Source organism: Triticum aestivum, chromosome 1B (assembly GCF_018294505.1).
Source record: "Triticum aestivum cultivar Chinese Spring chromosome 1B, IWGSC CS RefSeq v2.1, whole genome shotgun sequence".
In the NCBI taxonomy this organism is placed as follows: domain Eukaryota; kingdom Viridiplantae; phylum Streptophyta; class Magnoliopsida; order Poales; family Poaceae; genus Triticum; species Triticum aestivum.
Genome location: NC_057795.1, coordinates 497,358,114 through 497,371,018, shown reverse-complemented (window position 1 = coordinate 497,371,018; position 12,905 = coordinate 497,358,114). Strand labels below are relative to the sequence as shown.

The 12,905-nt window shown below is 42.4% G+C and overlaps 1 protein-coding gene across 1 annotated transcript; it reads right to left on the bottom strand.

Annotated features, from left to right (window-relative positions):
- Nucleotides 1-6,336: 6,336 nt before the first annotated feature.
- Nucleotides 6,337-10,888, bottom strand: LOC123134722 (protein LIKE COV 2; the record flags this gene model as incomplete). Its single annotated transcript, XM_044553915.1, is given in 8 exon segments — nucleotides 6,337-6,641; nucleotides 6,763-6,897; nucleotides 7,347-7,473; nucleotides 8,318-8,415; nucleotides 8,844-9,011; nucleotides 9,542-9,651; nucleotides 9,733-9,785; nucleotides 10,763-10,888. Coding segments are annotated over 7 exon segments (783 nt in total). The 3' UTR covers nucleotides 6,337-6,641; nucleotides 6,763-6,790.
- Nucleotides 10,889-12,905: the final 2,017 nt, after the last annotated feature.

The window sequence follows — 12,905 nt, the reverse complement described above, 5'->3', positions numbered from 1 at the left end:
CCTAAATGGTCCATTGATATGATCTCCTCCCAGATGTCGCATTTCTTCTAGGGCAATGTGGGGGAGGTCCATAAATATCATCTAGCCAACTGGGGACTGGTTTCTAGGAGAAAGGAATTTGGTGGTTTGGGGGTACCCAACCTCAGGGACTTTAATATGGCCTTGTTAGCATCATGGGGGAGAAGGTTCTATGATGATAGAGTGATTGGAAGAAGATTGTTGCTTTTAAATATACTACCAACAAACCTAACATCTTTTATGCTAAACCTGTTATGGGTTCTCCATTTTGGAAAAGTCTTTCTTGGGCTCTTGCTGCGGCTAAAACATTTTATAAATGGATCCCTGGAAATGGAGAAAACATTGCCTTCTGGCATGACATTTGGATTGGGGATTGTTCTCTAAAAACTGCATTTTGGAATCTGTTTGACATCTGTCAACAACAAGATGCTACTCTTGCCCAGGTGTGGGATGGCGGGGGGGGGGGGGGGGGGGCATCTCCACCTTACCTTCAGGAGATGTGTGGATGAGGGCACTATGTCTAGATGGTTTGCTCTCATCGATGTAGTTAAGCAAGTTACCCTCTCTGACAACCCAGACCACCCTGTTTGGATGCTGGAATCATCTAGCCAGTACTCAGTCAAATCATTTTACAAAATGATCAACTTTGGAGGGGTTTCTTCTGATGTTAAAGATAATATTTGGAAAATTAAAGTTCCCCCTAACATTCATGTTTTTCTGTGGCTGATATACAATAACAAAAGCCTTACCAAAGATAGTCTAACGAAACAAAGACATGTGGAAGATAAGACTTGTGTCTTATGTAATGAATTGGAGAAAATACAACATCTTTTCTTTGATTGTATTGTAGCTAAACAGATTTGGGTGTTTATTGCTGAATGCTTTAATATTTCTGTACCTGTTTCTTTTACATCACTTTCTTCCTTTTGGAAGAGGAGAAAACATTGTGAAGCTCTTAATACCACTACTTCTGCTGTCTTATGGAGCTTATGGCGTTTGCGCAATGATTTTGTTTTCCAGGAGCGAAGATGGCGAAGTATACGTTTTTTTGACACCTGAAATAGTAGGAGAGGCTCCTAGTGTGTATATTAATTAAAGTATCAAAAAGGTTCTTACAAGATCATAACCTTACATCCATGGCCATGATTCAAGACAGAGTATTAAGTGGTGTGAGTAAGGTACAAGACTACCCTATGGATGTACAAAATTCTCTAGGAAAGAAGTTATAAACCCTCTATGTCTCTCCTTGGCCCTATAAATAAGGAGAGAGAAGTCTTCTCTGAATCTTGTTGCCCATGAGCTGATAGGGGGAGCAATGCCTCGAAAATGTTTGTTATTCCTTTCTTTCCACTGACTCCAGGAGGCATATAGGAAGATCTCCATGAACATTGGGTTGTTCCAAGCAGTTTTGGCTTCCTGAATCCAAAATAATCTATCTTCTTGTGTAGCCCAGTGGATATGCAAAGTGTCCCAGCAAGACTTGCTGAATGGGCAGTGAAAAATCATATGTTCAAGTGTTTCCTCATCATTACTACCACAGAGGATGCATCCATAGTTGTTTCCAATGTTATAGCTTCTTCTCTTGAGCATATTCCTTGTGTTAAGCTGATCAGAGAGAAGCAGCCACACAAAGACTTTGATTTTCATTGTGGCAGAAGATTTCCAGAGCCATTTAAAAGCTTTATGAGCTGACACATCTCGAAAATAGAATCTGTAGTAATTTTTGGCCGTGTAGACATCAGATCCCCAGGCATAGCACCACTGATCCTTCTCAACTTCATCCACCTGGTTACCAACATGGGCTGCGATTTGCTGGATATGTCGCAGCTCATCATGGGCTTGCATGGAGAGGGGTAGGTGAAAGGTTTCATTGAGATTTTGGCTCCCAAGGAAGTTTCTAACTGAGATATCTTCAAGTTTGGCATAAGAAAATGCACGTGGGTGTGAATCAGCCAGAACCTCATCAAGCCAGAGGTCTTTCCACATCAGGACCGTGTCCCCCGAGTGAACAACCACATGGGAGATGCCTCGATAAGTTGGAGTAAGCTTGAGAATGTCTTTCCACCAGAATGAACCACACGGGTCTGAGGCATGAGGGATTTTGTCCACATAATAAGTAGACCAAATCAAGTCCACCCACGGCACATCCCAATGATTGTAGAATTTATGAAGGTATTTCATGAGTAACACATCGCTTTGGGTTTTAATGTCCAGGACCCCAAGGCCACCACAATCTTTAGGGCGACAAACCATTTGCCCGGAGGCCAGAGAGTTACATTTGTCTCCATAATCCGTTTTCTTTGTCCAAAGGGCTTTCCGTCTGATTTTGTCAAGAAGGTCAATGATCTTTGGCGGTAATTTCAGAGTGCACAGCGCAAAGATTATTAAGGACGTGATGATAGAATTCAACAATGACAATTTGCCTCCGTAAGATATCATTGACAAGGTGGAGGAGAGACGTCTTTCAATTCCACAGACAAGAGGCATAAGATCTTGCACCGTTGGTTTTGAGGTGCCCATGGGTAGGCCAAGGTAAGTGAAAGGCCTATCACACAACCAAAAATTTGAGCAATATGTTGAGCAGTGGCAGCATCACAATTCAGAGGAACAAGGGTTGACTTGTGGAAGTTAATTTTGAGTCCAATGGAGGTTGCATAATCCGTTAATATTTGCTTGACTAAGGTGGCTTGATCAGCACAGGCCGGTAGTAACATGATTGTATCGTCCGCGTACTGAATGACCGGATAGTCTGATTGGTTGGGTCTATTGAAAGGCAGTTTCAGATCATTTCTCCTGTAAGAATCATTTATAGCTGCTTGAAGTAGATCCGCAGCAAGGACAAAAATGAGGGGGGACAGGGGATCCCCCTGTCGAACACCACATTTGCAATGGAATTGTCGACCTGGCACTCCATTAAGTAGAACAGAGGATTTGCCCGAGGAGAAGATGTCTTTGATCCACCCCAACCACTTATCATTGAATCCCATGTTCTTCATAATTTCAATCATGGCCTCATGTTCTATGGTATCAAATGCTTTGGCGAAGTCCAACTTAAGCAAAACAATTGGTTGCTTAGAGTTTTGACACTGATATATATATTCGAACGCCCACGCCAGACAGTCTTGGATTGACCTCTTTTTCAGAAATCCGTACTGGTTGCGGTGTATGATCTTCAAAATTACTTTTTGCAACCGATTAGCCAGGAGTTTAGTGATGACTTTAAGACAGCAGATGGGTCGGAAGTCATTAACTCCTTGCGGTGCGGCAACTTTAGGAATGAGAGTAATATAACCATCATTAATGCTCTCAAGATTGAGACATCCCTCAAAAAACTGATCGCATAAAGCATAGAAGTCTTCTTTTATTATGTGCCAACAAGATTTGAGGAATGAGCCATTAAATCCATCCGGTCCAGGAGCCCTGTCGGCCGACATTTCTTTGATAACGAGGTCAATCTCCTGTCTTGTGAACGGAACAGTTAGAACGTCAAGACCATCAATCTTCTTAATAATGCTAGCAAGATTAAATTTCATCTCATGCTTGGATGAAGTACCCAGTCTTTCTTTAAAGGAGTGAAATAGAACAGACTCCTTGCTCGCATGATCTTCAGCAACCGTGCCATCTTGAAGAGTGAGAGATGCAATATTATTCCTTCTGTATCTTTCTGACGCCATGGCCTGAAAAAACTTGGAGTTCTCATCCCCAAAACGAACCCAGCGAATGGTGCACCTTTTCTTCCAATATTGTTTCTGGTATGATAGAAGTCTCAGAATGTGGGCTTTGAGGATAGATCGAAAATTGGTCTCAGGAATGGTGAGTCTCCTTTTGTTTTCAATTGCATCCAGATCGGACAAAGCCTTATTGGAGTTATTAATGGCAGTGGATAGGCGGGAGATGTTTTTACTCCAACGTTTCAGATATTGACGCAAGTGCTTGAATTTTCTGCAGAGTATAGTTGCGCTGTTGGTCACTCTAACTGGCTTATCCCAAGCTGCTTGGACAGTTTCCATGAAACCAGGGTGGTCAATCCAGTAAGACTCGAATCGGAAAAGTTTACTCCGTGGGATTGTTGTTTCGATTGTGACAACACACGGGATGTGGTCAGACACAGGTTTACCTAAGGGTTTAACAATGGTGTTGGGGTAAGCATGTGTCCAATTACAAGAAGTAAAGAACCAGTCTAGCTGTTCTAAAAGGGGATCTTGTTGCATGTTACTCCAAGTGAAAGTACGGCCCTTGATTGGTAATTCCACCAAACTTTGTGATCGTATGAAATCATTAAATGTGATCATATCGTTTACGTTCCCTCCTGGTTTATTACGGTTGTCTGGGCTGCGGATATAGTTGAAATCCCCCACAAGAAGCCAATCTTCATTCGACGGAATATTTAAGGAAAACAACCAATTGGTATAAGTGGTACGTGGGTCACCCTGGCAGGGTCCATAAATATTGACAAGAGTCCATGATTGTGAAGATTGTGTGGATTGGAATCTGATGACCAGGGCAAAATCCTCAGAAGCAATGACCGTGCCAGTAAAAACAGCACTATTCCAGATGGTGGCAATCCCACCCGAAGCCCCATTCGAAGGAATAAAAGCGAACTGATCAAAACGACGAGGGCAACATGATTTGATGAACGCATGATCAATAACTGGTTTCTTAGTTTCTCGTGTTTTGGATCTGCTGGGGGCATTGATCAGAAAATGGAAAATCCTATGTTCTGAGGCCCAGGGTGCTCTTTTTCTCCGGTGCTTAAGACTCTTGGATCATCGAAGAGGGGAGTTGCTTAGGATCGCCTGGAGCCAATGAGTAGCTGGGGCTGACTGGAAATAGGATACCTAGTTCTTAGCTTTGATCCTTTCTGTTATCCTATTCTAGATCGGTTCCTTTGCTCCAGAATAAAAGACTCCTCTGGTGAATGGTGATGTAATAGGATAGATTCAAAACCCTGGTTTGTGTTATCTGTGGCAGCTATTCTGGTTGTCGCTGAGCGATATTAACAGTCTGGTGAACTTGTGTGGTTTTGCCTTGCTTTAATAAAAAATTGGGGCGGGGGGAAACCCCTTTCGTTTCGAAAAAAAGGACACGTTGATTTGGCAGGATTCCGATGTTCACAAGGAACCAAATTCAAATGGGTTGACTTCTTTGTGATATTTAAATCAAATACTCAGTTTGAATACAAGTCAATTCATTTGAATTATTCTTGATCTTTATAAGTTATTCATTGCAAGAGTACTTGCTCGTGGGTACCAAGAAGTAGTACAATGAATAACTTCAACATACACAAATGGATGAAAGTTTAGGTGAAATTTGCACCAGCTGATTAGTTGAATGTCGATGGAGCTTATACGCCAGGAGTAGTTGCCCCGGGACCATCTCGGTGGCGGGCACAACTTAGAGCGGCGGCGGAAGCTATCGCTGACCTGGAGCGGTCATTAGGGGCGATACGCGTTCAAGTAGATTCTGATGCCCAGCTGCTAATATTTTCGCCCAACCAACAGGAAGGCGGATTCCACCAGCGGCCGAAAACTACTTCAAATGTATTCCCTCCGTTTCTAAATACCCCTCCGTCCGGAAATACTTGTCATCTAAATGGATAAAAGGAGATGTATCTAAGACAAGAATTTTGGGACGGAGGGAGTATTAGTGACTTCTTTTGATGTCAAGGTTCTCCATCTTTAATCAAGTATAGTATTTTTTTAAAAAACTTTGGCAACCTTTATTAAACGACGATCATATCTGTTACAAGAGGAGGAACAAGGAAATTAGGAGGTTTATCACACCACACCTCCGAATACTTCCTTGTGTAACTTGCTCGATCGCATGCGCAGCGGCATTGCTCTCCCTGGCACAATGAATGCACTATAGTTGCCCTGCCGAAAGAACTCATCATCTCCCGGCAGCCGTCGGTCATCACAGCTCCCGATTCACGATAATCCACTGTCTATCTTTAATCAAGTTTATTGAGAAAATACCAATATCAAACTAGTACCATTAGATTAATCAAAATATTTTTATATTTAATTTACTTGGTACTGTATGATGTTGGTACCGCCTCGTAATAAAACCGTGCTCTCTCCTCAACGTTCGTAGTACCAAATAATTTGTAAAGTGAGGGTACCTAATTCAGTGGGGAGAAGTTTGCCAAGCCAATTGTCGCCCATGTTTGGTAGGGCAAAGTTCACATGTCACTTGACCAACAAGCGCACAGATAGGACTACGAGAAACTCCAGGCAGCCACCACTGGTGGATTAGTCCCTCATCCCAGACCGCACATTGGTGTAACACGTTGTTTACCCTTCTGACAAACCAATGCGATAGCATCAATCAAAATTAAAAAATAAATAACCTGTCTCAGTTGAAGTTACATTGTAATGACCTAACACGAGTAACTAAGCACTCATTCTGTGAGCACATAAGAACCACAAACCATTGTCAGTAGCCTCAGTAAGCCGCCTAAGTGCGGTGTGCTGCGTGACCATCATCAGCACCCCACTTTAATTTCTAACCCGCCTAATATACAACCGGTGTTTACTCCATCGCAGTCCTTGTGTTCCAGCTTCTAATCTACAAATTGTACATCAGATGCAGCATCATCCACGACTTTGGCGTTCCTTTAGTAGCTGTAAACATCCACAAAGGTTACATGTCAATACCTACAGGAACTTAGGCCAGTGATCAGAAATCTAGGTTCAGTCGCAGCTCACATGGCCTGGAGGACTGGGGAAGTTCTTCCGACTATACCTGAGATATGCTGGCGATATTTTAAGCTTCAGACAGTCATCATTCTGCTTAAACGGGTGCCCTCGTTCTTATCAGGGGCAGGTCCTAGCGCTGTAATCACCTGCGGCATGGTCATTCCTCCAGAGACAATTATTTCTGTAGAGAGCATAATAGCAGAAACATAAGATTAGAAATTCAGGTGATATCCCTCCGTTCACAAATATAAGATGCTCTAACTTTTTTCTGAATCAGATGTATATAGACACGTTTTAATGTGTTTGTTCACTGATTTCAGTTCGTATGTAGTCCATATTGAAATATCCAAAACATCTTAGATTTGCAGACGGAGGGAGTTATTATAAAGACTATCATATCAAACTTAACGACCACAATAAGAGACATGCCCTCAAAATAATCTTATGCTGGATTGAGATGTTACAAATAAACTGCCAGCAAGAAAATAACAAGAACATATAGTATTCGCAAGTGTTGATAGGATTTAGCATTTAAAGGAGCTGTTATAGAAGGCATTGAATTATTCTCTTTTGGACAGAACAGCGGAAATGATAAGGAGCTTAAAAGGGGATAGTCAAAATAAAACTAACCTATCCCTTCTCGAATGGACAGATTGGGCCTTATAATTTCCGCAGAGTTCACCAAAAAGATATCACCAATATATAGATGATTGGTTGGCACATAGACACTACACAGTTCTTCATCACCTTTGTCAGTCTGCAATGCAATGATAGATGATTACATCAGAATCCAACAAAAACAAAGTATATTGACTCACCATTAACATGCTAACCATGTGGACATAGACAATTAGGTATCACATAGTTCATCGCTTCTGTCAGTGTTGATCCTGGACAAAACAACAGAAAACAAGAAAGGACAAAGGTCCCTTGACTATCTGTAGCAGTTGTCCTTAATGTAACTTGATAAATAATTCTTTACAACATTTTCTAGAGCTCAAGACCTGAAGTACCGTATGTTTTGACGCGTCCTATGATTGATTGGACATGCTTAGTTTTGTTCTTATTTGGCCTTATGCAAACTTACCAGCAAATAATCTTTCATCTTTGAGACAGAGCCAAGTGAGTCTATATTTGGCCTTGTGACTCCAATGTGTAAATGCCCCCCATAAACTTGAAGCAGCTCTAGCTGGCCTTTTCAGGGTTTCCACAACAAATTTATGTACGAGAGAGGAGTGACTGATTTAAAAGCACCTTATATAGAGATTATAGGTTAATCCCGATAAGCTGACTACTAAGATAAGCCCAGCCAGGCCACATTAGGCTTAGTCTTTAATTGTTTTCGGTGAATCTTTACACTCTTGAGATATAAAAGGGTTTAGATATCACAAATCGCAACTAATGGGTGACACTTTCCTGAAAGTGAACTATTTCATGCATGAGGCAACACAGAAAAAGAGCACACACAAGTACGGTGTGAATCTTTGTGTAGCTCATTATTCTCGAAAGCATATAAATGAGTAAATTATCTTGAATGAAGCATTCAAATTCGGTTGATGCTGTCAATCCATCTGTAGAAAGCGATTTGCATAAACAAGTACCTGAAGAATCATGCTCGATGTTATGAACCCAAATGCGTATTCACCAGCACGGGGATGGCTAATTATTGCCACTTCTTTAAATGCTGCTGTATTTTGATCTGTCAAATGAATAAAATGTATTATAAGAATTTTTTCTGGTTGGGCAGAAGGAACTACAAGTAAGTTGGAACATAAAGATTTCAATCAAACCAGTTTGTCAATGATGTGGTGCATAGAAACAGCAAACATGCTGTTGTCGCAACATTCATATGGTCTTCATGTGGATTATCCTATTAACTTCATAAGCTCATGTAACTTAAAAAAAACTAGTGGCCTATAAATGTGTTTCTTTGAGAAGTACTGGTACTTATATAATGTTTTACCCGACTAAGAAGTTATGGGTTTGTATATATATACGCCATCCACTGACACTTTTCTTCAAGAAAAAGTTATGCACTAACAATGAAAATCATACATGACGGAAATTTAAGAAAGAACGAACATAGTTGTCAGATATTCTGGAGCACTCCAGATGATCATAAATTACCTGGTGAAACAGCAGTACTAACTTGCTTTGATGCAGAATATATGTGCCTTACAAATGGCATTTTCTTTATAAACCATTCTCCAACCCAGAAGACAGTTGAGCCCACCCATGATGACACAAATATTCCAACAATAAATATGAATACCAGAGATGTCACAAACCCAAGGCCTGGAATCAAGAAAAATTGTAGTACTCAGTATAGAGCAAATCATGAATATTTGTCAGTAGAACTAAGTAATGACAGTTTGTTTTTAATAGCCTGAGGCTGCTTTTTCCTCATGTACTCAATGATTTCAAAGGATCTCAGTAACTGGCACCATCAGGAGCTCGGTACAATTTTTTCCATCGTACAACTAACGAGAGCAGTATATATAAACTAAAAAGCCTTAGCAGTCCCACAGAAACAAGCACATCTCTCTGAACTCAAATTTGCATGTGATAGATCCTTTTGGAGATTAAATCTAGATCAAACACAAGCAAGGAGCCAACGGAGAAAAAAAAAGTAGGCTAACTAAGTCTGCACCACTATATGGCATACAAATAGAGTAAATATGTACTCCCTCTGTAAAGAAATATAAGAGCGCTGTGATCTAAACGCTCTTATATTTCTTTACGGAGGGAGTATTACTGTTTGTCTGATACTACAATTTTACCATGACCAGCAAGTGGCTAGACATGAGTATTTGTGGAACAATTACCAAATACATCGACTCCAAGCTTTGCATAGAGTGGACTGAAAAATCCATCAAAAAATCGAATAAACCACCAAGTGATGAAGAATGTCACAGCCATTGGGAAAATAACTACACTGCAAACAAAAAAGAGAATATTAGGCATCTATAATTTACAGGTCTCGCAACTTCTATGAATCAGTTCTTGCAAAGCATACCATCCAGTCATAAATTTTCTTGACACCCAGCTTTGAAGGACCGCAAAGCATGCCTATTGAATTAGCAGGTTAGGTATGAAATAACTAGTTGGAAAAGATATAGCGTAGCATGCAGAGAAAGTACAGCTCATTCAGGTAAAATGAGAGAACAGAACAAGAACGTACAGTAACAATACTGGGTCCAAGTGTTGTCTACTTTGATCGAACAATCTTTATACTCTAGTGCCTAATAATCGATGGTTTACTAAACAACACTTCAAGATGGAGCATATGTACAGATAACCAAAATATTTAAGCAGTATGATTGCCCAGAGGATGCTGTCAAGTTTTAGTGTCAGTTGATGAGTTTGGGGTTCCAAAGACCTAATAATACGGGGCAGTTAACTAATTGCAGTTGTCAAATTCCTATTGTTAGTTGCATTTGCATATTCTCCAACAGAACTATGACCTGCAGAGCCAGTACTCATATGCATTTGCTATTTATGAGAATAAAGCAAATGCGTATACCGCACGTTCAATATCATGATCAAACCAAGCACATAGTGTTATAGGAGGTCATTCAGACACATGCAAGATGACCACATCTAAACTTCATTAAATTCACTTTTGCCGGGTTATAAAACCTGCGGCGTGCATCCTGAATAGTAGGTTTGTCGAACACAGGCATCTGGCTGGAGCTCCGCAGTAAGACAGCCTACACAGGTATCTCTACCTCCAACAGGACTCGCACTGACACTGATGTGGTCAATTTCTCCGACTGTTTACGGCATAGACATCTGATCAATATTACACAAATACGCATGACAGAGTAAGCAGACCTCCAATGCAACCATGGAAACCCTTATAGTCAACCTTGGCGACAACCCCAGTAGGCAGACGGCAGGCAGAAGCCTTGGATTCGATCAAACGGCGGCAGCGCTGAGGCGCGGCCAGATCCGAGCAAGCAACTAGATGGGTTCCGGTAACTCTAAGCCCCGCCGCGTCGTGGGGGACTACAGGGAGTGGCAAGGCAGATCGATCCGTATCGCACCTGGCGGGTGGAGGTGGCCGGCGAGGTGGGGCGCGGCGGCGACTTGACGGGGTCCTCGGGGTCCGCGGGCTCCGGCGCCTGGCCCATGGGCACGGCGACGTACTCCTTCTCCTCCGGCATTGCGGCGGAGGGTTCTGGCGGGGTCGAGGCGGGCGGGAGGGGAGGAGGAGGGCGACGGCGACGGTTTCGGTAGCTAGTGTGACGGCAGCAGCTGCAGCGGAAAGAGGAGGAGGCGGTTGGTGGCGGAGTACGCTGGGGGGAGGGGACGCGTCGTGGAGTGACCGAACTGCCCCACGCTACCGTGTTGTACCCGTGGGGCCCGTGCGGTTGGACGTGACGTGGGGTCCACGTGTCACTGAACGTGGGTCCCGGGAGATAGCGTGGGCCCAGCTGTGGGAGGAGGAGGAGGCGTAGCGGACGGCGGACGCTGCGGGTGGCGGCGAGGGTCATGGTCAAATCCGTCGCGCGCGCGGTCGGTCGTCGGCGATTGACTCGGTTCACTCTGTTCATTTGAAAACCGAACCGAAAAACCATACCGAAAATAAAATGAACCAAACCGATTTTATGGTTTTTATGGTTTCTGGTTTCGGTATAGTATGAATTTTTCATACCGATTTGAACTTTGATTTTTATGGTATATACCGATAAACCGAACAGTTAACAGAATAAACCGAAGTAAAAAATAAATTTATATTTCTTGAGATGAAGAACCATACAAGTTGTCGTTTTTCTTGTACATGAGTCAAATTCACTACTAAGCACGTAATTTTTTCTTGTAACATACTCATTTTTCTTTTTTTTAAATGCTAAGCACGTCCATAACCATCAACAGATGAATCAATTCATGCATATATACTTATATATATAGTCATATACTATGTAAAATAGTATGTGTTTTGCGTCATAAATTTGTAAATTATTATTACGTCATTTTTAAATTCGCGTCAACTTTGGTTTTTATGGTATATACCGAAACCATACCGAAATAGTTTGGTATATACCGAAACCGAACCGTATTTTATTTTCATACCGTATTTATCAAAGTATTAATACCGTACAAACCGAAAAACCGTATAAACCGAACCATGTAAACCGAATAAACCGAACACACAGGGTGAGACTCGGTCCTGGTTTTATCCGTGGGTCGACTGTTTGTTCGATGTTTCTGAGTCGACGGGCCGTGTTCTACTGTTTGCGTTTGGGCCGGCGTGCCCAACCAGTCAGTCCATTTGGGCCTCCGGTTTTGTAATATATATGGCGTAGTAAAGGGAATTGTATGCCTCAAAAAGAAAAGTAGAGGGAATTGTATGCGATTGTATATATACACAATAAAAAGATGTTGGCTTGATAAAATCTCTGCTGTTATGCAAGAATTATCATGGGTGCCCAGATCCTGCTAATAATTATCGATCGGAAGGTGTTACGAACATATCCGCATATTATTAAAGTCACAGGTTCACTAACTAGCGGTGTGTAGGAGGACTAGAAGGTCATAGAGAATGAGAGGACGGGCTCCGAAATATTTCGGATGATCTCGGAAGTGTTCTAGGATGTCCGGGAGCATCCCGGATTTACCTATAATGCCCTGGAAGGTGCTAAAGCTTCTGAAAGACCACGAAATGTTCTCGAACATTCAAGAATATTATGAAGGGTCCCTAGTGACTAGTGAGCCGCCCCCTATGCCTTGAGGGGCAAGGTGCCACATGGACCCAAATTGGTCACCTGCCACATGACTTGTGGGGCAAGCCACCCGAGAGGTGGATACTAGGATGACTCCTCTTCTAGGTCGGTTGAACCAAGGAAGGATCCCCTCCCCAAGTAGATCATCCTTATTTCCCATCCACCTACACATGAGAGGTGGGAGCGCACCATGGACAGACAAAAAGGCCTTGGAAGGCGACCACCCTTGCCCTATGCCCTCTCTCTTGCCCTGAGCCCTCTCACTTTCTCTGATCTAGACTGACTACGGATTGTTACATCGCTAGGCTATCTCTCCTTCTAGTTTTCGCAGTACCTCTTTGTGTTAATCCATGAAGTGCCTCTAGATCAGTACACGTGGATACCTTGGAGGTGTCGTCTACTTCTACACTAGATCGGCTGATCATCCTGGAGAAAATTCTCGCAACCGGGAGGCATAACCTAG